The sequence below is a fragment of the Myotis myotis genome, unplaced genomic scaffold, assembly GCF_014108235.1.
Source record: "Myotis myotis isolate mMyoMyo1 unplaced genomic scaffold, mMyoMyo1.p scaffold_m19_p_1, whole genome shotgun sequence".
NCBI classification, from domain to species: Eukaryota; Metazoa; Chordata; class Mammalia; order Chiroptera; family Vespertilionidae; genus Myotis; species Myotis myotis.
In genome coordinates this window covers 195,433,925-195,460,052 of record NW_023416313.1, presented here as the reverse complement: position 1 = coordinate 195,460,052, position 26,128 = coordinate 195,433,925, and the positions used below count along the sequence as shown (strand labels likewise).

General features: G+C 42.6%; 1 protein-coding gene across 13 annotated transcripts in view; it reads right to left on the bottom strand.

The window, feature by feature from the left end:
• The window catches only part of SYNE2 (spectrin repeat containing nuclear envelope protein 2), a 301,595-nt gene that overhangs the window by 108,024 nt on the left and 167,443 nt on the right, over nt 1-26,128 (bottom strand). For 12 of the 13 annotated variants that reach the window (XR_004967589.1, XM_036309562.1, XM_036309545.1 and 9 more), the window contains 10 exons: nt 24,009-24,274; nt 22,371-22,539; nt 19,039-19,194; nt 16,587-16,727; nt 15,047-15,229; nt 14,189-14,326; nt 7,954-8,139; nt 5,847-5,969; nt 4,325-4,507; nt 994-1,125 (listed from right to left, as the gene is read on the bottom strand). Coding sequence is in view for 12 of the 13 variants with exons in the window: in XM_036309562.1 (XP_036165455.1) it covers nt 994-1,125; nt 4,325-4,507; nt 5,847-5,969; nt 7,954-8,139; nt 14,189-14,326; nt 15,047-15,229; nt 16,587-16,727; nt 19,039-19,194; nt 22,371-22,539; nt 24,009-24,274 (1,677 nt within the window). In the remaining variant the exon portion in view is untranslated. The remainder of the gene's footprint in view (nt 1-993; nt 1,126-4,324; nt 4,508-5,846; nt 5,970-7,953; nt 8,140-14,188; nt 14,327-15,046; nt 15,230-16,586; nt 16,728-19,038; nt 19,195-22,370; nt 22,540-24,008; nt 24,275-26,128) is intronic. The other variant, XM_036309605.1, reaches the window with a different exon arrangement.

Genomic DNA, 26,128 nt, shown 5'->3' with positions numbered 1-26,128 from the left:
ACCTGGCCAGCCAGACCTTAAAGAGATTTGCAAAGCTGTACAGTTCTGTCATTCCCCTCTCTGCATTTTTTTTTCTGGAAAATATAATTCCTTCTATAAAACTGTTATTTCTATTAATATGGAATGGGTTTATTATTGTTATTTTAAAATAACTAACCAAATATTTTTTTACATTTCTGAGCTTTAACTTCTATTTTGGTAGATACAACATAAATTCAGCCTCATTGGGGTGGGGGGCTCAAATTTTTGAATGTGAAGGGAAATTTGACATTTTTACAATATTGAGTCTTTGTTATATTGGGTCTGCCTTACTACGTTCATTACTTAGCAGCTGTGTCACCTGGATTCCTCAGGTTCACCTGTGAGGTTAAGTAATGTGCCCTCGGTCTCACAGCTAAGCTAGCAAGTGGTGCAACCTGGCTTTGGATACCACAGCAATTGCCCAAACTTGATGGCGGGGGGGAAAAAAACAGCTCTCTACAATCCTTGCCATACAATCAGGTGTTTTGTTTTTTTTCTTAATAGAAGTTCTGATTCAAAAACTAAAATGGAAAAACCCCTACAGTAGAGGGTCAACATGCAAACCCTTGAAACTGGGTCCCCCTGACATTGGTATCTATGGCATAGGAAGTACTGCTTAGTACATGGAGCTCCTCATTACAGCAGCAACCTGGTCTTGACCTCTGAAGGTCAGCCCACACCGCGTGACCCCTACCCCAGAAAGCTAGCCGGAAAGTCAGGTTGTCCAAACATCCTGTGTTACATGAGCTTTTTCGGTATCAGAGCAAATTCAGGTCAATTTGCACCAAGTTGAGGACTGGGACACCTGATAATTATTTTCACCTATTTTATAAAAGAGGAATGGAAAGTAAACACACTCCAAAAACACCTTCAATTGGAAGAGAAACGTAGGAAAAAGGCTTGTACTATCACAAAGGCTTCTAGACACCAACAGCTGAGCAAATGGTTGTAGAATGAATGGAAGAAACATACCTGTACTTGTGGCACACTGGCAGCCTGGTCTGGTGACATATCTTCAGGGGAGAGCTCAGCTGAATAATTATTTAAGATCTCTTTCAAGTGGTCTATTTCCTCATCACATTCATTAGTCTGTTTTATGGCTATCTATAAAATAAATCCCAAAAAGAACCTTTGTCACATCTAAGGAAGAGATCAATGGACTGCTTCCAATGCCCAGTCCCATCACAAGTTCCAATCAATTAAAGCAAATATGCACCCAGACAGATTTCAATAAGAAATAGTAGCCTAGCCCAGCCGGTGTGGGTCAGTGGTTGAACATCAACCTATGAACCAGGAGGTCATGGTTTGATTCCTGGTCAGGGTACATGCCTGGGTTGTGGGCTCGATCTCCATTGTGGGGTGTGCAGAAGGCAGCCAATCAATGATTCTCTCTCATCATTGATGTTTCTATCTCTCTCTCCCTTCCTCTATGAAATCAATAAAAATATATTTTAAAATAAGAAAAGAAAGAAATGGTAGCCTAAATATAGAGGACAACATTGGCAAAGCTGCCACCTGACTTTCATGCTTTATAGATATCGGGCACACCCTTGCTCTTAAGTATTTCGTTTACTGGGCTTATTCTGGAAAGCATTTTATGGAGGCTAATAAAAAGTTGCTAAATTTTATAAAATTATTGGTAGTTGCATATGCCACTTAAATACATTTTTCATGCGAGGTTTTCCTCACAGAAAGGTGACATTACTGAATCAGAGTAGAAAGGGCATGTAATGTGAGACACAACAAAGTTTTCCCATTCCAGCCACACCCTCACCGGGTATCCACTGGGATCAGTAAGGCACATTTTATGAGTAAAAGGTTGAGGGTTCGAGAGCAGTCTGTGAGTTGGCAGAATATAGCAAAACTAACCAGAACAATACTTGGAATCTAGTGTTAAGTGAGCAGTAGAGCCTGAAGCTGATCATAAATACTATGATCAAAGTATGATGAAGTGAAGAAATGGACTTCAAAAGCAAGTCTAGAATTTCCTTGGTATGCTCCACAATGAAGCAACATGTCCTTTAAACTACAAAGTTTCAGGCCCACACAGCATTCTTCCTTGTATTTTCTTTAATATTTAACCATACGTTTAGCTGCAGGCTGGAAATGAATAACTATGTTCACTGCACACACCTGTTCCCCAGCCCTCTCTAATAAGCAACATCCATTACTCACCCCCAAAGTAATTTGTCTCGTTTTCCACAACGAGGGCACTTCCAATATCTAAAGTAGGAATTAAAATAAATGGACCGTATTCTAATGCTTTTCATTCTCACTGGCTTCCTTAGCTTTGAATTATGAGATGACATCTGATTTCCACCAACACAGTAAGGTGGAAAATTTTAGCAGCACAGTTTGATCCCTAACTTGACATAAAATATAATTTTGTCTTCTATTTCCCTCTCTTTCATCTTTTGAAGAAGCCACTTTCGAGCACAGTTAGGACTGTTATTTTCTTTTACTGACCAGGAGACCAAGAAGCACAGAAAATTAAAAGTAATAGATCAAATTTTATATATCTCCTGGCCGGGTGGCTCCGTTGGTTAGAGTGTCGTCCTGATACACCATGGCTGCAGGTTCAGTCCCCGGTCAGGGCACATACAAGAAGCAACCAATGAATCTATATAATGAAGAGCTAAAGGTCATGACACTCTCAAGCATAACGACCAATAAGCCAGGAGGCTGCATGCGCAGCAGGCACAGGTGGGCGGGGACTTGCAGCATCGGGGACTTGCTTAAGGCTCACATCCCCGCCCCCGGGGACGTGAGGCTCATGGAGGCCTACATCTTTGGGGTGATGGACTGCAGGGCTCCCGCATTGTGACAAGGCACAGGCCAGGCTGGGGGCCCCCCCCCCCAAGTACAGGAATTTCGTGCACCGGGTCACTAGTGTATAAATAAGTGGGACAACAAATTGATGTTTCTCCCTCTCTCTCAAAAGCAATAAATAAACAAATTTAAAAATCTTATATATTGTTCTGGTTTCTTCTATTTATATTATTAAAAAATAGTATATTGAGTCCTGGCCAAGTGGCTCGGTTGATGGCAGCGTTGTCCCAAAAGGTTGTGGGGTCGATTCGCAGTCAAGGTATATACCTACGTTGCAGGTTCTATCCCCCCAGACAGGGAGCATATAGGAGGCAACTGATCAATGTTTCTCTCTCTCATTGCTGTTTTTTCTCTCTCTCAACTCAGTAAACATATCCTCAGAGAGGATTAAAAAAAAATAGTACATTGACTGCCAGATCTTCTCCCTGGGGATGCTAGGAAATAACGTCAGCAAATCAGTAGCCAAGCCAGAGAGACTAGAGGAGTTAAGTCTCAATCTAGAGATTACAGTGCCCTTAAAATCTTAGGGGAACACAGAAGGACTACCTAAATGTGAATGAAATTTAAGAGTGAGAAAAAAAATAGCAGTTTTATTCCTACAATCAGGCAGTAGTTGGGGGAAAGGGAAAATAAACCTTTCCCCCAACTACCGCTGACTCATCCATAATCAGGAAACGCAGGAGAAGGGGATCCTACCAAGGGGGTTGAAAAAAGTGTGTGGGATTTAAGGCTCTTTAGCAACTTTCTGTTCTTGTGAGAGTGGCTGTTGCTGTAGGAATACAAACCAAAGTGAAATGCAATTTCTGTCTAATGATGATGCCTGACTTGAGACGGGAACTCAAACCAAATGTAAGGGGGAAAAAGGAACTTCTAGGGAGAGACTGAAAGAGGTCATCTGTTAGAAGGAAGAGACCGGAATCTAGAAACTCAAGTTCTTGTCTCCATTTGTGCACAATTGAATCCCTACACAAACTAACTCGGCGTTCTTTAAGCGAGTCGTCTACCTTCTGACACTAGTCTCCTTATAGGTAAAAATAAGACGTATCAAATGCTTGAGAATAAAATAAGGTGATGAATAGGAAAGTGACTACAATGAGAAGAGATTAATATGGGGATGACTACTGCATGAGTCTGTCGGCCTCATGAGATTGCAAGCGCTTTGTTCAAGTTTAATCTCTTCCCACGGCATCTTATCCACACAGGTCTTCAATAACTGGAGAATGGAATGAAATAGACTATAACTATGCTTCAACCAGAGTAAGAGCTGAGAAAATGACCTTAGCCCCATCTGAGCAAGAAGATATACACTCTACATCAAATGGGTAAAGGCACAGGAAGAGGCCAAAGAGATCAACCCAGGCAGCACCTTCCCGTCATGGGAATTTGATCTACCCAACCTCTGAGACTGAAAACAAAACCAGTTTCTGCTGAATTTGCTCACCCAATAAGCTGGCTGTCCTCGTAAACTACTCACCTTTAATAACTCATTTTGTTCCTGAGTCACATTTTCCAACAGCTTTATATCTTGTAAAAGCTGAGTCGTCCGCTGAAATACAGGCAGGGGTTTCATTCCCGTCTGGGGTAACCTCAGTTCCACTTGGTAAGACATTATTTCAGCAATGGTTTTCTTCATAGGATGTATATTTTCAAGTATGACCTTAATTATATCAGATAACATGTTTCACACGTGAAAACTATGGCCACTGCAAAGTCCAATTATCCTATATAATAAGAGGCTAAAATAAAAATTGTCCCCTCGACCGGGAGTTTGACCAGGAGTTCAGAGGGTAGGGCTGGATGGCCAACTGCCCGCAGCCCTTCCCCCACTGGCCCCACCCCCAATTGACTAGACCCCACCCATACGCGAATTTGTGCACTGGGCCACTAGTTCAAAATTATAATAGTGTATAATTTATTCTCCATAGTTCTGATTTTTAAAACATTTCCTTACCTCAGATTGAAAAGGTTTATTATACTACTTTTGATCTGGTAGTTAAAGTTCTTAGGAAAAAAATGCCTGGGGCAAGAGTCACTTCCTAGCTCTAAATTATGCAAGTAGACAACCCTTTCCCTCCTTCTCTCCCCCTCACACCCACCCCCCGTAGAACTGTTGTTTTGCTTTGTGAACTGTTACCAGGCAGTGAGCGGTGTAACAGCAGGCACAGCACGTACTCACTGTCATAGCAGCCGCACCTAGCACGGGCCTCCCCACAGAGTGAGTCCTCAAAAAATGCTTATGAATTAACAGAACTGTCCTGTCAAAAGGGATACGTCCCAAAGGTGTAATTACTTTGCTTTCATGACACCTGACCCATAGAAACGTGGATTTACATAATTAATGAGAAGAGATTATTCACTTTGCAAAGGACTTCATATGCATCATTTCACTGGATCCTCACAACTGCCCTGGGAAGTAGCTATCAGACCTGCCATTTCACAGGTGAAGAAACTGGGTCACAGAAGTTAGAAGACGGAGCCGAGGTCAGATTGTCAAGAGCAGGGCTGGGATGAGACCCAGGCTGCCTGACCCCAAGCAGAAGCTCCTAACCACTGAGTGCTCGGGGCTCTACGTACATTGGAAGTGCCCACGCAATCACTGCAATGCCCCAGCGTGCAGATCTGAAAGACAATCCCAGAAACGCTAACTAACAGCTCGTAGTCACAGAGCCAGGAAGGAGCATAGCTGGGGCTGAAACTCAGCTCTCCAGACTTAGAGTGTCAAGCTAATGGGACTATTAAACAACGATGGTTTACGTGAAAGCAAAACTTCCAAACTTTGAAGTTTTTAGAAGCAATTAAGTAAAAAAATAACCTATAGCGAAAGTATCTTCATATAGATAGTACTATGTGATTTAAAACATGATTTTTATAGTCATTCACAATATCTCTTTCAAATTTATTGTGCCATTACCCTAGCAAGACTAAATACTTTTTATTACATATCTAAACATAATGAGTGGTCTGAGAAAATACTTTAAATAAGGATCCATGCTTACCTCCCCATGCTTGAGATGTTCTTCTGGTGAAAAATCAAATATTTCTTTTGATAAGAGAATAGCTTTGATTTTTGAAACTCTTTTCTCCATTGATTTTAACTCAGTTTCAATAGCAACCACATCCTAGAGTTTCAGAAACAAAAACACTCATGCAGTATATGCTGTAGGTTAATAATCTATACGACACAATTTATTGCCATTCATTGTATTCTGATATTTAACCAAAATATGTTTGCCACTTAAATAGCCCTTAAAAACTAAACAGGTGCTACTCAGATAATGTTGATTGCTTTCAATAAAAAATGTTATTCTACTAATAACATACCACACTACAAAGCATGGCTCACACAGTGTTGGGCTAAAGATCCTCATAAAGTCAATTTTCAATTACTTATACCGAGGGAGCAAAAGAGCAGACGCTTCTTGACTTATGATGAGTTCATGCTCTGATAAACCCACTGTAAATTGAAAATATCATTAAGTTGAAGATGCGTTTAATACACCTAACCTACTAAACATCAGAGTCGACTGAGCCTTAACCATGCTCAGAACACCTACAGGAGCCTACAGCTGGGCAAAAGTATCTAACACTATAGGGAAGCTGACTGGGAGGGGCGGGCACTGCCACGGCCCAGCATCACAAGAGAGAATCTTACTGCATATTGCTAGCTGGGAAAAGGTCAAAATTCAAAACCCGAGGTATGGTTTCTGCTGAATGTGTATCCCTTTCACACCATCGCAAACTCAAAAAATCTTAAGTGAAACGATGGTAAGTTGGGGGCACGTCTGTGGTACACATCTGAATTAATTTTTAAGCAAATCCTCCATGATCTATCATCTCTTTAGGTTTATCTTTGGAATGTGTTTAAACACTTGAATACAAGTGGGCCTAGCATTTTGTGAATTCCCACCACTTCAAGTCGAATGATAAAGTCACCCTGGGAACCGAACAGACAAGGAGCTGGGAAAGGGTCAGGGTTTTCCTGCCATCCCCTAACGAGCTGTTGCCAGTCAAGGACTCCCGAACTACTTCATAACTGACTCAGATTAATTTAAACAATAGTCATTTGTCCAGGGTTATTCTCTTATCAAGGTCAACCTCTAGAACGTGGCCAAGAATTTTAAAGTGAAAATGCTGAGATATGTGCTATAAATAAAGCCCACATTTTGAAGTCCACTCACACTCTAAGAGGGCCTTCAGACCTTTTCTTTAGATCTCAAGGCTGATATACTGTAGCAATAAAAAATTCAGCTAATAGTGAAGGGGATAGAAACAGCTACATAGAAACAGACTGAGGGTTTGAAATTATAGCAGTTTGGAGCCACTCAATATAGGACAAACATAGCTATAAACAAGTAAAGCAGTAAGTATAATAACTTTATAGTGATATATCCAAATTATAAGGAAAAGTTAAATTATATTGATATTATTATCTGCACCTTATATTTAAAAAGGTACATAAAAGTATACAATGTATTTTAGGATAATTTCCATAAAAAATTGTAGAAGCATTTAAAACCCTTGGAATATGCATTGCTAAGAACATTTAATATTATTATTCCCTGAAGTTACGTATCATGTAGGGAATGTAATTGAGAAACAAAAGATAAATAATTAAGACTAACTGTTCCTGCTTTTGCTATGGTACTTAATCCTTAAATAAATACCGCATTATGTTTCAAGCTAAAATAAATAAAGTTATTTAAAAATCCAGTGGCTGGCATCTAGCAGTCCCTCAATAAATATTTGCTATTGGTGAAGACTTGGGAGGTTATCTGTTTTAATTACCTCTTTGCTAATCTTTTACCTCAACAATATCTCCTCTCAGACAAAGAGAAAACACTGGGCTTATTTGATCAGGATTCTTCCCTTTAAAGAGTCCACTTCTAGACTCAGAAGGTGGATAAGATTTTTTGTTGTAGTTGCACTAGAGGTTGCAAAGTCAAATAAAATATAATTCAAGAAATAAGAACACAAATGAAAAACAAACAGTACCAGATCAGTGTGTCTTCCTATAATTAGTAGTTGATTGGCAGTATAACTCTAATGTACCCAATGAAACATAAATTAAAAATAAGAAGTCACATCTCCATGGTGACAACTCACATCGGCCATCCGCTGAATCTGTGGGAGGCTCTCCATGATGTTTTGCTGTAAAGCTGCTACCTGTCGGCTTAACTCTTGTATGGACTGTGCTAAGTCATCTGTTTCAAAAATCACTGACAAGTCTTCTAGCTCCGTGAAAATGGAATGTAAACGATTATGTTTCTGTTCCGAATCTTCCAAAGCCATCTACACAATGAGAAACAAAGGCGGGGGGGGGGGGGGGGGGGAGGTGGTGGTCATTAAGACACTGAAAGCTGATTAACATTTAAATCAGAGAAAATTTACATTTGTCTCCATATGTGGAACTCCTGGTCATTTCCAGTTTCGTCATAAGACACTGAGCATTACTGCCGATGGCGGCGGATTACTTCAGAGGGTCTACCGATCAGGCCGGCTAGCAGCGGCCACTTTGCACCCCATAACCCTGCCCTCCAGCCATCATTCATTACGAGGACCAGGAACACAACCTGCAGTCCATCCCTCTGGAATGTGGAATTGGGGCTAATAAAGCCCTTCAGGCTCTTCCCAGTTGGTGGGACTTGTAATTCTGGGGAGGTGGGTTTGAGAGAAGCAGCCGAGTGGAGTTGGGGTGAGAAGAAGAGGCACTCTTGGGGCCTGCCAGCCCTGCCAGTGCCGGTGTCCTTAGGCCTGACCACAGGTGCCACTGGCTCCCTTAGACTCCCCAGAGCTTGAGTTGACCTGAACAACTTGATACTAAGAGACCTCTATCTGATATAACCAAATAGGAGTGAAAAACATCCATTTGTAGAACTTCTTGGGCATTCCTCCTTACAATGTTCTGTCTTTTAATAAGGGCTCAACTTTTGAACTTAATATTTCAAAATATCTCAGCCACCTACAGGAAATGTTCAACCTGCTAACGTAGTCTTTAGGTAATTCCATTAAAAAATAACTGATAAGGGAAAGAACATTTACGTAGGCAACTAGAATTCCAATCATAAGCCTCTAAAATTAATCAGCTTACTCAGAATGCTTTATTGAGCTTATTTAAAATCCTAGAAGGAGAAAATTTTAAGAAAAACTAAACTGAAAACCCCAATGCTTTATACCAATAATACTATTTACAAAAGCATCAAAAAACATAAACTACGTAGGGATACATTTAACAATTTATAAGCAAGACCTGTACACGAAGATTACCAAACACCGCTGAGAGAAATTTTAAAGAGATAAAAAATAAATACAAAGACATTTTACGTTCCTGGATTAGTACAGTCAATATAGTTAAGAGGTCAATTCTCGCCAAATTGATTTACAGAATAAATGCAATCACACTCAAAATTCCAACAGACCTTTGTAGATACTGACAAGCTGACTCTAAGATTAAAATATAAATGCGAAAGACCCAAATCAAACCTGAAAAAGAACTAAGTTGTAGAACGTACGCTACCTGATTTCAAGACTCGCTATAAAGCTATAGCAACCAAGACTGTCACCTTGGTGAAAGAATAGACACATAGATCAATAGAACATGAAAGCCCAGAAATAAACCCACATACATGAGGTCAACTGATTTTCAACAGACATCAAAGTCATTCAATGTTGAATCTTTTCAACAAATGGTGCTAGAATAACTGGATATCCCACTATCAAAAGAATATTGATAGTGGGATATCCCAGCAATCAAAATAAAAAAATGAACCTCAATTCTTGCCTTATACCATGTACAAACATTAACTTGAAATGGATCATAGACCTAAAGTATGTTAAACTATTACATTTCTAGAAAATAGAAATTCTTGTGACCTTGGGTTAGATAAAGATTTCTTAGATATAACACAAAAGAATAATCCATAAAAGAAAAATACTGACAAATTGGATTTCATCAAATTAATAACATTTGTTATCTGAAAGACAACATGGAGAAAATAAAAAGAAAAGCCACCGACTGGGAGAAAATATTTGCAAATCACTTATCTATCAAAGGACTGATTTCTAGAATATTGTATAAATAAGTCTAACAACTCAATAATAAAATGACACAAAAAATTAAAAATGGGCAATAAAAAAACTGAACCTACACTTCAAAAAAGAAGTGTAAAAATGTCAAATAAGCGCATGGAGAAACTCTCAAATACATAAATCATTAGTCATTAGAGAAGTGCCCTTTAAACCACAATGAGATACCACTATGTCACCAGAAAGGCTAAAATTTAAAAGACAGATAATATCAAAGGCAAACCAGAATATGGGGAAATCAGAACTCACGTTGCCAGTGGGAATGAAAAATGGTACAGCCATTTTGGAAAACAATTAGGCAGTTTCTCATCTAGTTAGATATTTACCATAAAAACCAGCAATTGTACTCCTTGGTATTTATCAAATGAAATGACCTAAAAGCATATATCCACACAAAGATTTAAGTATGAATGTTCACAGCATCTGTGCTCCTAAAAGCCTGGGGTAGGAAGCTTCTAAGTTGGCCCCCAGTGATCATCTCCTGCTATTCATGGCCTTATCAACCCTGGGCTCAGTGATTTACTTTTAATAAAACATGGCAGAAGCAAGGAAGTGGTGTCATTTCTAAGATTAGAGTCTGTAAAAGCTGTTTCTGTCTTAGGAGCCCCTCTCACTCTCTTTAAGGCTGTTTACGGAGAGGGAAGCCAGCTGCCATGCCATGAGGCAGCCCTGTGAGGAGGCCCGCACGTCTGTGTGTGGAAGTGGGTCTAATGAGGCCTGTGAGTGAGCTTGGATGTGAATCCTGCTGCCTCCCTAACCAAAGGGAGCCTTCAGACCAGCCCACAGCCTTGGCCGACACCTGGACTGCATTCTCCTGAGAGACCTTGAGCCAGGGGCACCCGGGGAAGCCATGCCTGGATTCCTGACCCACATTAACTGTGAGATAACAAGTGCTTGTTGTTTTAAGCTGCTAAAACTTCTGGAGTCATTTGCTACATGTCAGTAGATAATCAAACACATGGGCCAGAACGTGAAACAACCCAAATGTCCATTACCTGGTGAAGGGATAAAGACATGGCATATTTCCCCATTAGTGGAATATTGGTCAGCAATCAAAAGAATAAACGACCGCCCTCGCCCGTTTGGCTCAGTGGATAAAGCATCGACCTGCGGACTGAAGGGTCCCAGGTTCATATCAGTCAAGGGCACATGCCTGGGTTGTGGGCTGGATCCCCAGTGTGGGGCGTGCAGAAGGCCGCCAATCAATGATTATCTCTCATGATTGATGTTTCTATCTCTCTCTCCCTCTCCCTTCCTCTCGGAAATCAATAAAAATATGTAAAAAAAATAAACTACCTATAAACCTAACAAACGACATGAAACTCAAAAACATTATGCTAAGTAAAAGAAGTCAGGCACAAAATTCTACATACTATATGGTTCTATTTATAGGATGCTGTACAAAAGGCAAAACTACAGTAACAGGAGTAAGGGGTGACGCACGGCTGAAGATGGGCGAAAGGGGACTGCCTGCAGAGGAGTGTGAGGAAACTCCTTGGGGTGATGGGAATGTTCTTGACGGTGGTGGTGGTGGTGGTGGTGATGGTGGTGGTGGTGGTGGTTACATAATTGTATGCCTTTATCAGAACTCATCTAAAAAATTTCATCTAGCTGTGAATTAAAGTAGGTATATTTTACTGTATCTAAATTATACCTTAACTTAGTTGATTAAAAAAAATCAGTTGTTTTCCTATTTTTACAATGAAATTTATGTTCCTATGATTCTTCATTACAATAGCAGTCTTTGGTTATGAACAGTATCTTTAGGTTGTAAAAACCCATCTTAGCAAATACAACCCACATTGAAAGATATAGTGCCAGAAAAACAGACTTTTACAGCTTATTTGAGAGTTTTGATACCTTTAAGAGTCATTTTAAAAATCATTCCTGGTAATGCTAGAAAAATGCAAAAATGTATCCCAAAAGTCGAACAACTATTTTCAAAATAGGGATAACATGGGGTATTCACATATGAAGAGTTATTTGCGACTTACTTTCCTTTGGGAGATTTATTCGGGTACATCTCGTGGGAAATCAGCCTGCATCTCCCCTTCTCCCTACTTCTAAGCTCATAAACTAGAGTTCTCTCAGCTCTAGCTCATAAAGGCTTGCACACTTTTACATTCATGTCAGTAGAAAGTAGCAAAGTCCAACTGCTTTGGCCTGTTCACTTTTGTACAGTGTTTTGCTTTGTTTTTTAAATCTTATAATAAATATTTGAGGGAAAAGGTATCATTTCTCTCTTTTGTCTTTGCAACCTCCTTAATATGTTGAAAAACAAAGGTGATTTAAAATAAAGGGGGATGTGGAGGTGCAGGCAGAAATCACCGGCAAGGGGAAGAAAAGAAACAAATGGGTGAAAATGTAGCATCTTTACAATTATTCCCACAGGAGTACTTAGGGGTAAAATATGCCAACGAATCTTAAACATCAGGAAGGTCTGAAGGCAGTGGTTCACTTAGGAATACACTGTGCTATCCCTGCAGATACAAAAAGAAGTCGGATCAACTGAGGTCTGGTTACTCTAAGAGTTATAGAATAAACTTTCTCCGAAGAGATTCTTACATGTGGCTAACTAGTATGAGAGAAGTGAAATAGCTATCCTGATACATAAAAAGCCAGAGGCCGTCACGACCGAAACAACTAGACGGATGACTGAACAGCAGGCTGCGTGGGGCAACCAGGATGGCAGGGGAGGCAGTTGGGGGCGACCAGGAAGGCAGGGGGCCAGTTAGGGGCAATCAGGCTGGCAGGCAAAGGCAGTTAGGGGTGATCAGGCTGGCAGGTGAGCAGTTAGGAGCCAGCGATTCCGGATTGTGAGAGAGATCCTGGATTGGAGATGGTGCAGGCTGGGCTGAGGGCCTGCCCTGCCCCGCCCCCCCCCCCCCCCCGCAAGAATTTTGTGCACCGGGCCTCTAGTATATATATAAAAGGCTAATATGCAAAGTGTCCCCTCTGGAGTTCGACCAGGAGACCGGGAGTTCGATCACTCGCTATGACGTGCCCTGACCACCAGGGGGCAGTGTGGAACGAAAGAAGGCCCTGGTCGGCAGCTGGCAGCTGGGGAAGAAGGCCCTGGCTGGCAGCCGGAAGGCAGGCCCCAGCCGGCAGTGGGAAGGCCCTGATCGTCAGCCAGGCCTAGGGAACCTACCTATGCATGAATTTCATGTACTGGGCCTCTAGTGCCTTCATAATAAAACTGGAGCCAATACTTGGCAGTTGGAAGATCTCGCAGCCATGGCCCCGAATAGAAAAATACTTCCACTTGTGTTGTCTCTGTAAGCCAGCAAGGAGACAGGGTCCCTGTGGAGCACCTGGAAGGACAGGGAATCTGGAACCATGGATGCTAGGCTTGGTGGGAACCATGGACTCGGTTAATGCTGTGTAACTAATTACCACAAACTTAGCAGCCTCAAAATAAAACAAATGTATTATCTCGCAGATTCCATGGCTCAAGAGCCCAGGACCAGGTTAGGTAGGTGTTCTGCTCAGGAGGTTACAAGGCTGCAATGGAGTTGCCATCTGGAGCACGGGTTTCTCCTCTAAGTTCATTCAGGCTGCGGGCAGGACTCAGGAGTAGGACTGAGATCCCAATTTTCTTGCTGGCTGTTGACCGGGGTTCACTCTCAGCTTCTAGAGGCTGCTCTGGGATCCTAACCCCATGGTCCTCATTACATGGCAGCTTACTTCCTCAAACCAGCAGGAAAATCTCTCTCCAGTCTGCTACCAGGGAGTCTAATGCCCATATAACCATGATTAATCATGTATGCACGGGAGTGAGTGTCCCATTACCTTAGGAATATGATAATGTAACCTAATCGAGGGAGTGGCCATCTCATCACATACTCATATTCCTGCCCACACTCAAGGGGAGGGTTTTATACAGGTCATGTCCCCCAAGAGACAAGAATATCGGGAGCCATCGCAGAATTCTGCCAACCAAAGCCATCACCAGGCAGAACAACATTCTTACTTCACAGTCGGAGGAACCAAGGCCCATGGAGGAGACAATAAATTACCCAAAAAGTCACGTGGTAGTTACCAGGACAGAAAGAACAAGATCCTGGCCTCCAAAAGCCCTTAGAGCCCACCAGTCTTCCAAACTCCCTTCTGCCATCTGGTGTGGATGAAGGGAAGGTGGTTTTTCAGGGAAAGGCGAGTGGGGGGAGCAGGCGCAGAAACACCATGACGGTTAGCTAAGCCGCTGATCATCCTGTACATTCTATGACACCCAGGAAACACTAGGAACGCTTACCTGAAGGGTGCTGGCGTGGTGACTCAGTGTCTTTGAAGAGTCATAGTCAGCAGGGTTAGCCAGCAAACGACTGGTGTTTTCTATCCAGGTCTCAGTGCTCTTCAAAAGATCATGATATTCCTCCATCTTAACTGTGGCCTGTGAAAGAGAGGTGGTGCCAAGCTCAGTCTGACTGATGCTCTCTACCTGAGTTGAATGATTCTTTTTTTAATGTTGGTTTTTAAATTGATTTCAGAGAGAGGAAGGGAGAGAAAGAAAGAGATAGAAACATCAATGATGAGAATCATTGATGGGCTGCCTCCTGCACACCCCCTACTGGGGATCGAGCCCGAAACCCCAGCATGTGCCCTGACCAGAAATCAAACTGTGACCTCCTGGCTCATAGGTCGATACTCAACCACTGAGCCACACGGGCTGGACTGATTGTAGAATGAAGAATTTGAGGTTTTCAGTTGCAGGCCCACCCCCTCCAGTTCTCATTCTTCCAACTTTTAAGACTAATCCTGACCGTAGCTGAAAAGGACTTAAGTTCTATCCCAAAGCTACGGGCCGCAGCAAGGGTTTTGCATTAACCTTAGTCTGGTTCCCACTGTATGCTTCATTCTGAAAACCTGATTTGTATGTGGCTGGCTCCTCCCTGGGCTCCTGAGATTGCCGCCGGAAATGCGGTGCTGGGGTCCAACTTCCGGATACTTCCTCTGCCTGCCCAGTTAGACTTCCCGCCTGGGCCAGCAGCGAAATCTATGCCCTCGGTGCCCACCTGAACCTGTCGTGTGGCTGTGAGGGAAACTGATTTTTGTCTTAAATCCACCTCGACACCACCACATGCTCTGTGTAGCCGTCCCGTTCCCGCCGCACCTTATTCAGCTGTGAGGTTCTAGCCTCTGCTCTCTGGGACACCTGCTGATACTGCTGGAAAGGAACCATCAGGCTGTCCATCCATTCCTGAGCCTGCCCCGGGTCCTGCTCCACGACGTCATGAACCTCCGAGTCCAGCTCGTTTAGCTTGGAATGCCAGAGGTCTAGCTCATCCCACATTTCCTGCAGAAGGAAAGCATGAGGCCATCTGAATGCAGGTACCAAGGCTTACTGTGTTAATTCCTAGTGTTCACACGCTATCGGCACTTGTAAATGCTACCAAAACAATACCACAGGCACAGTTATTCACGTACGCCCAGCCGTCACTCATGACCTAAACTGAGAAAAAAAACACACACTTTTTCTGAGGTGTCTTAACCCCAACAGTATTCACTTCAGTACAATGAGAGGTAAGGGAGCAGGAAGACCTGGACTTGTCCAGAGATGAACGACACCAAACAAGGTCAACACAACCCTCATCTTTCAAGAGTGAAGAATTAACATTATGTTTATAAAAGGCTTCGGTTAATATTTAAACCTCTTCAGACCAGTACACATGTGTACCCTCTAAAAGACAATTTTTTATTAAGTACGAAAATAAAACTTATAGAAAGTGCCAGTTCAAACTCAGGATCAATGCAGTGGCTGCAAATTCTATCCACAGGTATTGGCAGCAACCACTCTGGGCTCAAGAAATGGATAGGTTGCCAGAGGATGTCTCAAAGGTGATATATGTAATTCTTACTGAGTGTTTGCTGAAGAACATAATTTCTAGAAAGGAGAAAATCTTATTGCTTGAATGAGATTCCTCTATTTACTAAGAGTCCAAGATTTTGTCCAAAGGCGAGCCATACTCGGACCTATTTTTAAAAGTCTCCATTTATATTAGAAAGTTTCCTTAAAATGTAGATTAGAATAAGAATGCTCTCTATATGCAGGTTTACTTGGGAGTTTCGAGGGGGACTATTATGTTACTGTACAGTTTTATCTAAGACTTTATTTCTTAAGACTTTTTACAAGGAAAATAAAATTGGAACTTCTATTTTCTTGTTTTCCCTGGCAGTCTAAAGAAAAGCTGCTAAAACTATTCAAATCCTACTGAAATATTTATTGTTATTGTATTTCTATTTGCCTACCAAATAAGTGTCATAAATGTTCCATATTTTATCCTCCAATAATATTTCACTTTAGAAAGCCACAGACTCTAAGAAATGCTCCAACACAGAAACATGTTAGCCTTCGTTTTATATATTTATGTATTTATAAGCTTTTTATATCAGTCTAACTAAGGTAAGATCCTTACTCTCCTTTACTTGTGAAAAGGCCAGTTTACAATCGTAGGCTCTCCGGGGGGGTTGAGTATATTCCCACCATGAAAAAACTGAGACCGATTCTTCTCCACCACACTTTCTCAGGAGGCGGGCGCCCTGCGGATCTGGGTTCAGATCTCCTTAGGTCAGATTAATCCCAAAGCACGCCCCGCGATGATGGGTGAACGGGGGAACACCAAGTGCTGAAGGAAGTTAAATGAGAATGTTACCTTTTGAATTTCTTGAGCTTTCTCAATACTTTTGCTTTTCTGCTGCAACATCTTTTCAACCTTGTGAAGCCCCTTGTTAATTTCATCTATTTTTCTACTCATTGCATATGACGGTGAACTTTTCAAGACTTCGTTGCTAATCTGTGACAGTGGGAGACAGACACATTTGGTTTAGTTAGAAACTGTTTTCTGCACTCTATTCCCAGGTCCAAATGATAAAAGGGTTAACCACACTGTTATGTGCTTTTACTTATAAAAAAACCTTTTAACAGTTCTGGGAAAAATTCCAAACCATACTGGCTAATGCGTTAATGAGAGGGTACGTTAGCAGACTAGGAAATGGCAGCTGTGCCCACCCAATCTGTTAAATCCAACCAAAGATTAAAAAAAAGAGAGAAAACCACAAATACAAATTTGTTGAATGTAATCCACAGTATATACTTACAGCGATGGGTTATGTGGGGCAAAACCACTGAGTGGACTGTTTGAAACATACCCCCGCGGAGCAAGTGATATGAAAGAATTCCTGAGAGAGAAATTATTTATTATACAGTCTCTCTCCATTTTATGAGGAACTGTTTTCAATAAAATCGAACTTATGCTCAAGCTGACTTTAAAAATGTGATTCCCGCCTTCACAGTCATTAGGGTGAAATAGCCTTGAGGACGCACAAAGCTTAGTGTCCGCGGTGTGAGCGTTTCTGGACCGTTTTCACGGGACTCAGAAATCTAACCGCACAGTGTAATTTCTCACCTGAATGATTTGCTTAAGAATATAACTTGGACTAGGAAAGGTCATAACTGTATGCGGAATGTGTCATTTTTCAAAAACCGGATTAGCTCGTGTGCTTGCTTATTCTTTAGGCTATGATGATAAGGTTTTCTTCCGGCAGCCACTCAGTAACTAAGTAATAATTTATGCTTTTATGCAATCCTTTAACTCTTTCAAACACCACTGTATCTGCACAACCATCGCGACAAGAACAACCCAATAAAAATAGTATACAGATGCAGAAGATAAACACAGGCTAAATGACTTGTTTAAATTAAGATCAGATATTAAGGTAGTGGCTGAACTGGTCCCGAGAAGCCCCAAGTTGCCGGACTCCAGAGCCCAGGCTCTTGCACAACATCAAGCTGTTGATACTTTTATAAAATGACTTATTTCAAAGACCATACAGCACAGTCAGGAATTCTTGAGAGAAAAATGTAATCCTATACTGGGTTTTTTAAATCACTGTGTAACTTTTTATTGTTATGTAACAAATGACCACAAAATGAAGTTTTCTGGTATGTGGGGCAGTTATCCTCCGGGCAGCGATGAACCTCACTTAGGAACATTAGGAGAGATGGTGATTTAGGAAAAGGACGCTGCCTGACCAACACACACAGAATGGCACTGCTTTAGACACATCGCACAATAAAAACCAGTCGCTGTTCGCAACAAACACACAAGCTACGGGTGAAATGTTCAACCTTAAATTCAAGACAGATTTTGTTCATTAATTCACTTGGTTAGGGGTTTTTCACATGAGGCGGTCACAAGAACGAATTTAGTTCTCTCTCAAAGCATTTTGTATTCTCTTAAAATAAAATCAATAGTACATGATTCTTGGGAAAGTACCTCATAACAGATATTATTGTATGTTAAGGCAACAAGATTTCTTGTAAATATACATTAGGAGTTTACACAGGTTGGATTTTCCCAAGAAATCTGCATAGAAGTTAACTAAGTTTGAAATCTTATTTTGTGTGCATTTAGTGTCTATTTAATTAACTAAGTTAGAGGTATTCTTGGCTCTAAAAAGCAATACAAAAATCCTTCTGTGGATGCCAAATAGAACAGAATTTAGTTCTGCTGGATTTGGCCTGCCTTTTTATGATTCAATAACATTGCTGAACTCCTAAGCCTGGACTATGAAACAGTCCCCAGTCCTTACCTGGACTTGCAGGTGTAAGGATGTGCCCAGGTGTGATTTATGAGAACTGTGTGCCCACCACTATCAGGAAGACACTGTGTGCTAAGTGCTATTCCCAGTGTCTTGTGAAATGTGTATTCGTACTGCCCTGGGTTGCTATTTAAAAATGTACAGGGAATACGTTTTAAAACAACGTATTCCCCATGTCTGTAATTTTAAACTGATTGTCCAGTTGTTGTTTTTTTAAAAAAAAGGCAAGTGAAAGATAACCCATCACTATTTTTAAATGCAAGAGAAGAAAAACTACGCATCTTGACAGCTAAAAGTAAACAGATTACCTAATTCTGTTTTTTCATGTCACTTTTAGAGCGATTTCATCTCAGTATTCAATACACAACATTGTCACTTAACCAAACTCTATAAAAACAGTTATAGCTGAAATCAAGGCAAAGGAAATATAATATCAAGTGACATTTCTTCTTTCTATTCACCCAACGCCACAAATAATAACACTAGGACAAACGGTATTGTTACCTTCTCCTCTAGGTCCTCCAAAGCTTTTCTGCATTCTTCCACCTGCGCGTCAATCTCGGCGGGAACTATGGTGTACATTTCAGAATACTTGATTCGGAGTTTTTCCATAATATTCTCAAACGCTAGCGTCCCTTTCTTAGAGGTGCTCTGGAGCTCCTGAAAACATCACGAAAGTTTCAATGCTCACAGGACTGGGGACGCGTTTACCTCTAGACACAAAAGCAGCTTTGCCACGCATCTTTATGATTTCCATGAGCACATTTTGCATGACAAAGCCTCACTATCGATACAAGCTGATTAAGCCTGGGAGATACTCCTTTTGGTCAGATGATGCTTGCTAATTTGTAAGAATTAAACTTGATATCTCTTCACAGTGTCAGACCATTGTCCTGAGGAGACATTACAACATCTCCTGCTTCTAAAGTACCTCTAGGATTTAACTGTATCGCAGTGGCAGCCTTGATCTAAAAACCTGCAAGTAGCAAAAAGTTTCAAAGAAGTTTCTCTCTCTCTCTTTTTTTTTTTGTTTTGTTATTAACTTGTTGCCATTTTCTGCTTCTTCCTACATTATCATCACAATGACTCAAGGCCACTAAAAGCCCTTGGGCTTAAAGCAGAAGTGTCTGCTTTCATGTAATGAGACAGCCCGGTGGAGCTCCACTTCTTTCAAAGAGGAGGGTTCCAGTTCCAGGCGAAGAATGTGGGTTTCAGGAGATAAAAGAAACCTGAACAAATGGTCCATTGGTTGTGGCCTAGAAACAAAATCTGATCTACGTTCTCCTGCACTAATTATAAAGGAGAAACTCATTTGTTTGGGAAAGTTTCCCAAAGATCAAGTGGAAAAATACTCTCTGACTCCGCGGCGGCGCTTTGGGGTTTGCTTTGTTTTGAGAGGAGCTGTTTAGCAGCATTATTTGTGCTAATGGGCTGAGTCGCTGCACGGAAGAACGGGTCCGATTTTGAATGACTCCACGATGCGTCACTGTTTTCCTTTTCTCAACCCTCAGCGGAGAACACAGCTAGAGAGGGAAGGGGAAAGGACAATGCCAGGCAGGCAAAGGCGGGGTTTGAGGTCTGGTGTCCCCCTGTTTTATCTGGGCCTAGCAGTACAGGTCTTCGTTCAGAGCTGCACATGGATGGCTTCCCCGCGAAGACGACGTCTGTCTGTGGAAGTTCCCCCTTTCAGCACCGCTAACCAACTCCGATGAACAACCGTGCGCGGCTTTTGAATAAACTTCCGCACTTGTCATTTTTGCCTGATATCACTGGACCGGAATAAGAGATCATCCTGAAAAAAGTGAGTTCCTAAAGGACGCCGAGGTGTGTGCGTAACTCCTGGGCTACTGTGTTGTAATATATACATTTGGTTTTCACCACTGGTTTCTGGCCAGGCTTCTAAAACTCTTGAAATTTCCTAAATGTGGTGAGAGGAGCATCTTTTGCTATTTATGTTTCCACCCAAACCTGAGTTTATGCAAAGGAGATGACTCTTGCGGTGCCCCTAGCTAGCTACACGATGGGGGCTGGTTGCCAGAGGAACCAACACTTGTAACCCCACAGAAACTTCCTTTCTTTAATCTGACCGCATCTCCTTCTTCCCTTCTGGTTCAAACTGGCCTTGCCCAGCCTAGGGGCACCCTGGCTCACCCAGGCCCCTTTCCTTTGCACTTTGATCATTAAGCCCTCGGGACACAGAGGTTCTGGTTGGCATCAAATAATCTTAGGGACAAAGGCCTGGGTCTGCTGACCACAGAGACAGAGTTTCAGTCAAACTAGAGACAGCATCGAGGCCTCAGTTGTGTTTCAGCTCTAGACCCAGAAAAGCGGAACGACTCCCCCAGCCAGACCCTTGCAAAACCAGACAGAGCAACGCCATGGCTGACGTCAGGACCAGATGCAATGATCAACTACTCCCTACCCAAGTGCTGATCAATCAACAAGACCAGGACCTAAACAGGACCCTAGCTCCCTTAGCCACCATGATTAGTGATTTTCCCTATACGCCCATCCCCGGAAGCCTTCAGGGGGCCAGGCTTAGAGCAATGCTCACCTGTGGTTCCGGGTTTGGCTTCATTTCCTGAACTAATCAACCATTACTTTCTTTGCTACAAGCTCCTATTGGCATTTGATTGGGCTTTGGTGCATGCAGGAGAATGAGCCCATGTAGTTGGTAACCGTTGGAATGAAATTTCTGCTTCACTTCCCATCCACTGGGAAAGGGGAGGGGCCAGAGGTTGAGATAATCACTAACGATCAATGATTTAACCAATCATGGCTACGTAATGGACCCTCCATACAAACCCCTAAACGACAATTGGAGTTGAACACAGTGAGGTGCTAGGACAGCGGCACACACAGTGGGGGTATGGAGCCCCTCATCCCTTGCCCTATGCATCTCTTCCCTTTGGCTGTTCCTGAGGTGCATCCTTCACAATAAATCGGTAATAGTAAGTAAAGTGTTTCCCTGACTTCTTTTTTTTTAAAATATATTTTTATTGATTTCAGAGAGGAAAGGAGAGGGAGAGAGAGAGAAACATCAATGATGAGAGAATCATTGATCGGCTGCCTCCTGGCACGCCCCCTACTGGGGATTGACCCTGCAACCTGGGCGTGTGCCCTTGATCAGAATCGAACCCAGGACCTTTCAGTCCGCAGGCCAACCCTCTATCCACTGAGCCAAACCAGCCAGGGCACTGTTTCCCTGACTTCTGTTAGACATTCTAACAAATTATTGAACCTGAGGAGGGGATATGTAGCCTGACAGTCAGAAGTACCAGAGGCCTGGGACTTGCCATTGAGTGTGTGAAGTGGGGGCAGTCTTGTGGGACTGAGCCCTTAGCCTGTGCTAACTCCTGGCAGTTAGTGTTAGAACTGAACTGAATATTAGGACACCCAGTTGGTGTACAGGGAGTTGCAGAATAGGCTGGGGTGGAGGGGGGCCGGGAACCACACATTTACTGTCAGAAGCGTTGTAAATAAAAACAATTCCCTATCAGAGGTTAGATATTACATCCTACAAACGATAGTTGTTTAACATGCTACTCAGGAATGGTCGGAGGTCCTTGTTCACCAAACACACTTAAAATATGGTTGAAAAAGGGCTGCTTGGTCCAAACTGGCCTACTCCCCAACCTGGCTTTAACCCTCTGCTCTCCAACCACACTGATCTCCTGTGGCTCTGCCCACACTGTGCCACAGGGCCTTTGCACGTGCTTTCCTCTCCCCGGGACTGCTCCCTCCACTCTAGTCACTGAGTTACTCTGACCCAAGGACTCTGGATTCAAGACTGCAAACCTGTAGCCACCACATTTACAAGTTCATTTCTGACTTACCTCAAACTGTTCTGTCCTTTCTGGGTGGTCTTGTAATTCCATATTTTGCAAAGAACATGTGGTCCGTTGAAATAAATTCTTCAACGTCATTAATTCTTTTGTGAAGGAATGTCTCTCTTGTATTTCATTCTGCACCAATTCCTTATTCTTTTGAGCGTTCTGAAAAAGCCTAAAATATAGCATCAAAATAAAATTGTACCTCTATCCTGTTCATCTGTGAAATAGTTTTGTTTCAATAATTAATATGATATCTGCATAGCTCACAAAATATTTTTTTCTGAGAAGAGTGCTAGTTTCCATGATTTATATACTATATATACTAACATGTATCAAATTCCATCACTCAATCAAAACCCTCTCCACAACTTTAATCCCAAAATACCCTCTCTTCAACTTGACATGACACTTGCCATCTCTAGCCTGTTTTGTCAATGTAATCTTGGAGTTCACCCGAACATGTCTTAGAGGTGAGAATAGAGACATGGTAGGTTCTGGGGGACAGACAACCCCACTAGCCTTTTATCTCAGCTGCCCCACTTGCTGTGAATGTAACCAGAATTGCAGTGGAGGCCTTTAGGTGGGTAAAGTCTTTCCCGAGAGCTATTTGGCAGGCATTTCCCCCTGTAAATGTACTGTAGCCTCTGACTCCCTGACTCTGCTCCTCAGCATCTTTCTTAATGAATTCATTACAGATGCAGACGGAGATTGTGGCATAAAAATATTCACCGCAGTGGTTTTATAAAAGTAAAAGAAATTACATATAATTTAAAGTTCCTACACTAGGGGGCTTGTTAAATAAATGATGGCATATCCACATGATGAAAGATTTTAGAGCTATGTTTTAGAGAGCATTTATGGCATAGACAAATAAACATGGTATGCTGATAAATGATTCTGCAGAATATAAAATAGTATAGTAATATGTTTGCAATTTGTTTAAAAGTATAATCATAGTTAAAAAATGACGAGAAAGAAATGATTGGCAATGGTTGTTGCTGAGTGGTAAAATGAAAGGTGAGGTTTATATTAATCTTTATAATATCCCACATTCTCTAACCTTTCTATAATAAATATGTACTATTAACTTAGAAAAACAGCAAACACAAAACAAAACGAAGTGTATTTGTCCTCAGTAATACCAAGATGAAGAACACTTGCTTGTTTTATCATTATAATCTTTTCTATCCCTTCCTATACTTAATCTGTGTTAACTCAACTCAATTCTGTCATATCACCTGTCATTATTCTATACTCTATCCATATAAAAGCCTAAGTGACTGTTAGACCAGTCGCTGTGACATAAACTGACCACCAGGGGGGCAGATGCTCAATGCACAGGCATGGAAACATGGAACAGACTGATGAATCTCAGAGGAAAGGGGGAGGAGGGAGGGTGGGAAGAGATTAACCAAAGATGTTATATGCATACTGAGACCTGTGGGGGGGGGGGGGGGGATTTGGGCTGAAACTGGCAGTCTGACATCCCCCGAGGAGTTCCAGATTGCGAGTGGTCGCAGGCTAGGCTGAGGGGACCCCACCAGGCCTCTTGTATTTTGTATTTTTGAACGTCAGTGTTTCCTAAATTTTAAACCTGAGCTGTCAAACATGTCTCCGTAACAGTGGTTCATAAACTCTCACTTATTGCATCGTTCTTGCATAGCCGTAATCTCCTGGACGGCTGGGGCGGGCGCCGTGGAGCTCCCGGAGGCGGGGGCGCGCTGGGCACTTTGGCAGCGCTGGAGCAGCAGCAGCAGCAGCAGCTGCTGCTTCTCCGCGGTCTCCTCGTATTGGCGTAGACACTCCAGCAGCTCAGAGAGTTCCGCCGTGGAGGCTGCCTCTTTCGTTTTGGAAATTTCAGGGAGTTCTTCTTGAAGATTATCTAAAATAATTGCTTCTCGTTCAACCTAAGTCAACACACAAAAAGAGAGGACTAAAATCAGTAAAATATAGTCTTACCACTGCAGGACTGGAAACAGGCCTTGGCAACCATAACCGTCTGTGCGCTGGTTCTCAGAGGGCCCCTAATGCCGTATCCTACTTCAAAGTAATATCTGTCTGTTTACAGGGGAATATTATACCTGCACTGCCAGAATCCCATAGTTCCCCGCTATTGATCCTGTAGATGTGCGATTAAAGCAAAGTGCTGCTGTTATGAGCTGAAAGAAACGCTGCTGAGTACTCTCATCAATAATTTCTCCTTCCGATTTCGGTTGCATACAGCCATGGTTTCTCCTGAGATGCCCATCAGGTGGTTAGCATGAGCTCCACCAAACTGCACCCACTAAGTCTGCGGCTGGGCAACGACTGGGCACTTTCTCTATGGTTCTCTTTTCTTTCACATCGATCCCTCTATGCTCAGAAAAGTATAGTGTGGCTCAGTGTTTGAGCATCAACCTATGAACCAGGAGGTCACGGTTTGATTCCTGGTCAGGGCATATGCCTGGGTTACAGGCTCAATCCCCCAGTGTGGGGTGTGCAGGAGGCAGCCAATCAATGATTCTCTCTCATCATTGATGTTTCTATCTCTCTCCCTCTCTTTTCCTCTCTGAAATCAATAAAATATATTTTTAAAAAGTAAGTCCACTATGTCCTCATTACCCTGACACCTACCCCACAGAGAAAGCAGCCCAAAATGCTGACCTAATCATGTATTTTCCAACAGCGATGTGCAGAACCCAGAAATGCATGACCTCATCCATCACATACATGGAAATTGAAGTTCTATCAGCCCTGAGCTCAGAATGAAGATAACGACAATCAGATCTGCTTCTGCATCTCTCCTCAACACCGCCACCCCCCCCCCCCCCTGCCCCCGCCCCCTGGCTCTGCTCATTTATCATGTCTGCCCCTATCACTGCGGACTGTCCTCAATGCTCCAACCCAGTCAGGCATCTCGCAATCTTGACATTACTGAGCATAATACTGGTCAACTCCATTTATGATATCGTGCTAACTCAAATGATGAACAAGGACCTGGATGCCCTGGGGTAGAAAGTACAACCTATGGAGGAAAGTTCAGGAATACTAGCATTAAGTTCCCAGGGGCCCAATGGTCTGGGGCACGGCAGAACCTCTCAGGTAAAGATCAAGTGGTTCAGAGCACCATGCTGGGGGAGTCTATGGGACTTTGGAGGCAGTATATGCTGCACTTGACTTGGCTCAGATGCGTTCATCAGACGGCTGCCATTGTTGAGGCGGGTCTGGAGAAAAGAAGGCACTGCTCCAGGGGTGGAGCGTGGAATAGGCTGCGTTACCACTTGGGCCATATAACCCAGCTGAGTCCCAGTCGCTAGAATGCATGGGCGCAGGTGTAGACTGGCCCCTCTCTGAGAGGCCCCGTTATGGTACGTGTGCTTCCCGTCCCCTCAAACCTAAATCCAGTTGCATCAGGAGTCCTGGCTCTCGTGCAGGCAGCTGTCATTTCCACCAGGGACTGAGATAAAGGTTCCACGGGTTGTTTTGCAGCCCCCCTGACAAAGAACCAGCGTGCAAAGAAAGGAGCTGCTCTACTGACAGAGGTAATTGTACATCTAGGGTTTCCAATATGCATCCGGGTTGAAAGAACTGTGTCTATGAACCAGGACTTAACGGAACATCTCCTGGTGCTTCTGGGCCTGGTGAGAACGCTCAAGGGGCACCTGCAGCAGCCAGGACCCAGGAAGAGCAAACCGCAAGCCAAGGCTCTGACCTTCCTTCTTTCAGTTCTCCTAGTCCAGTGATGGCAAACCTTTTGAGCTCGGTGTGTCAGCATTTTGAAA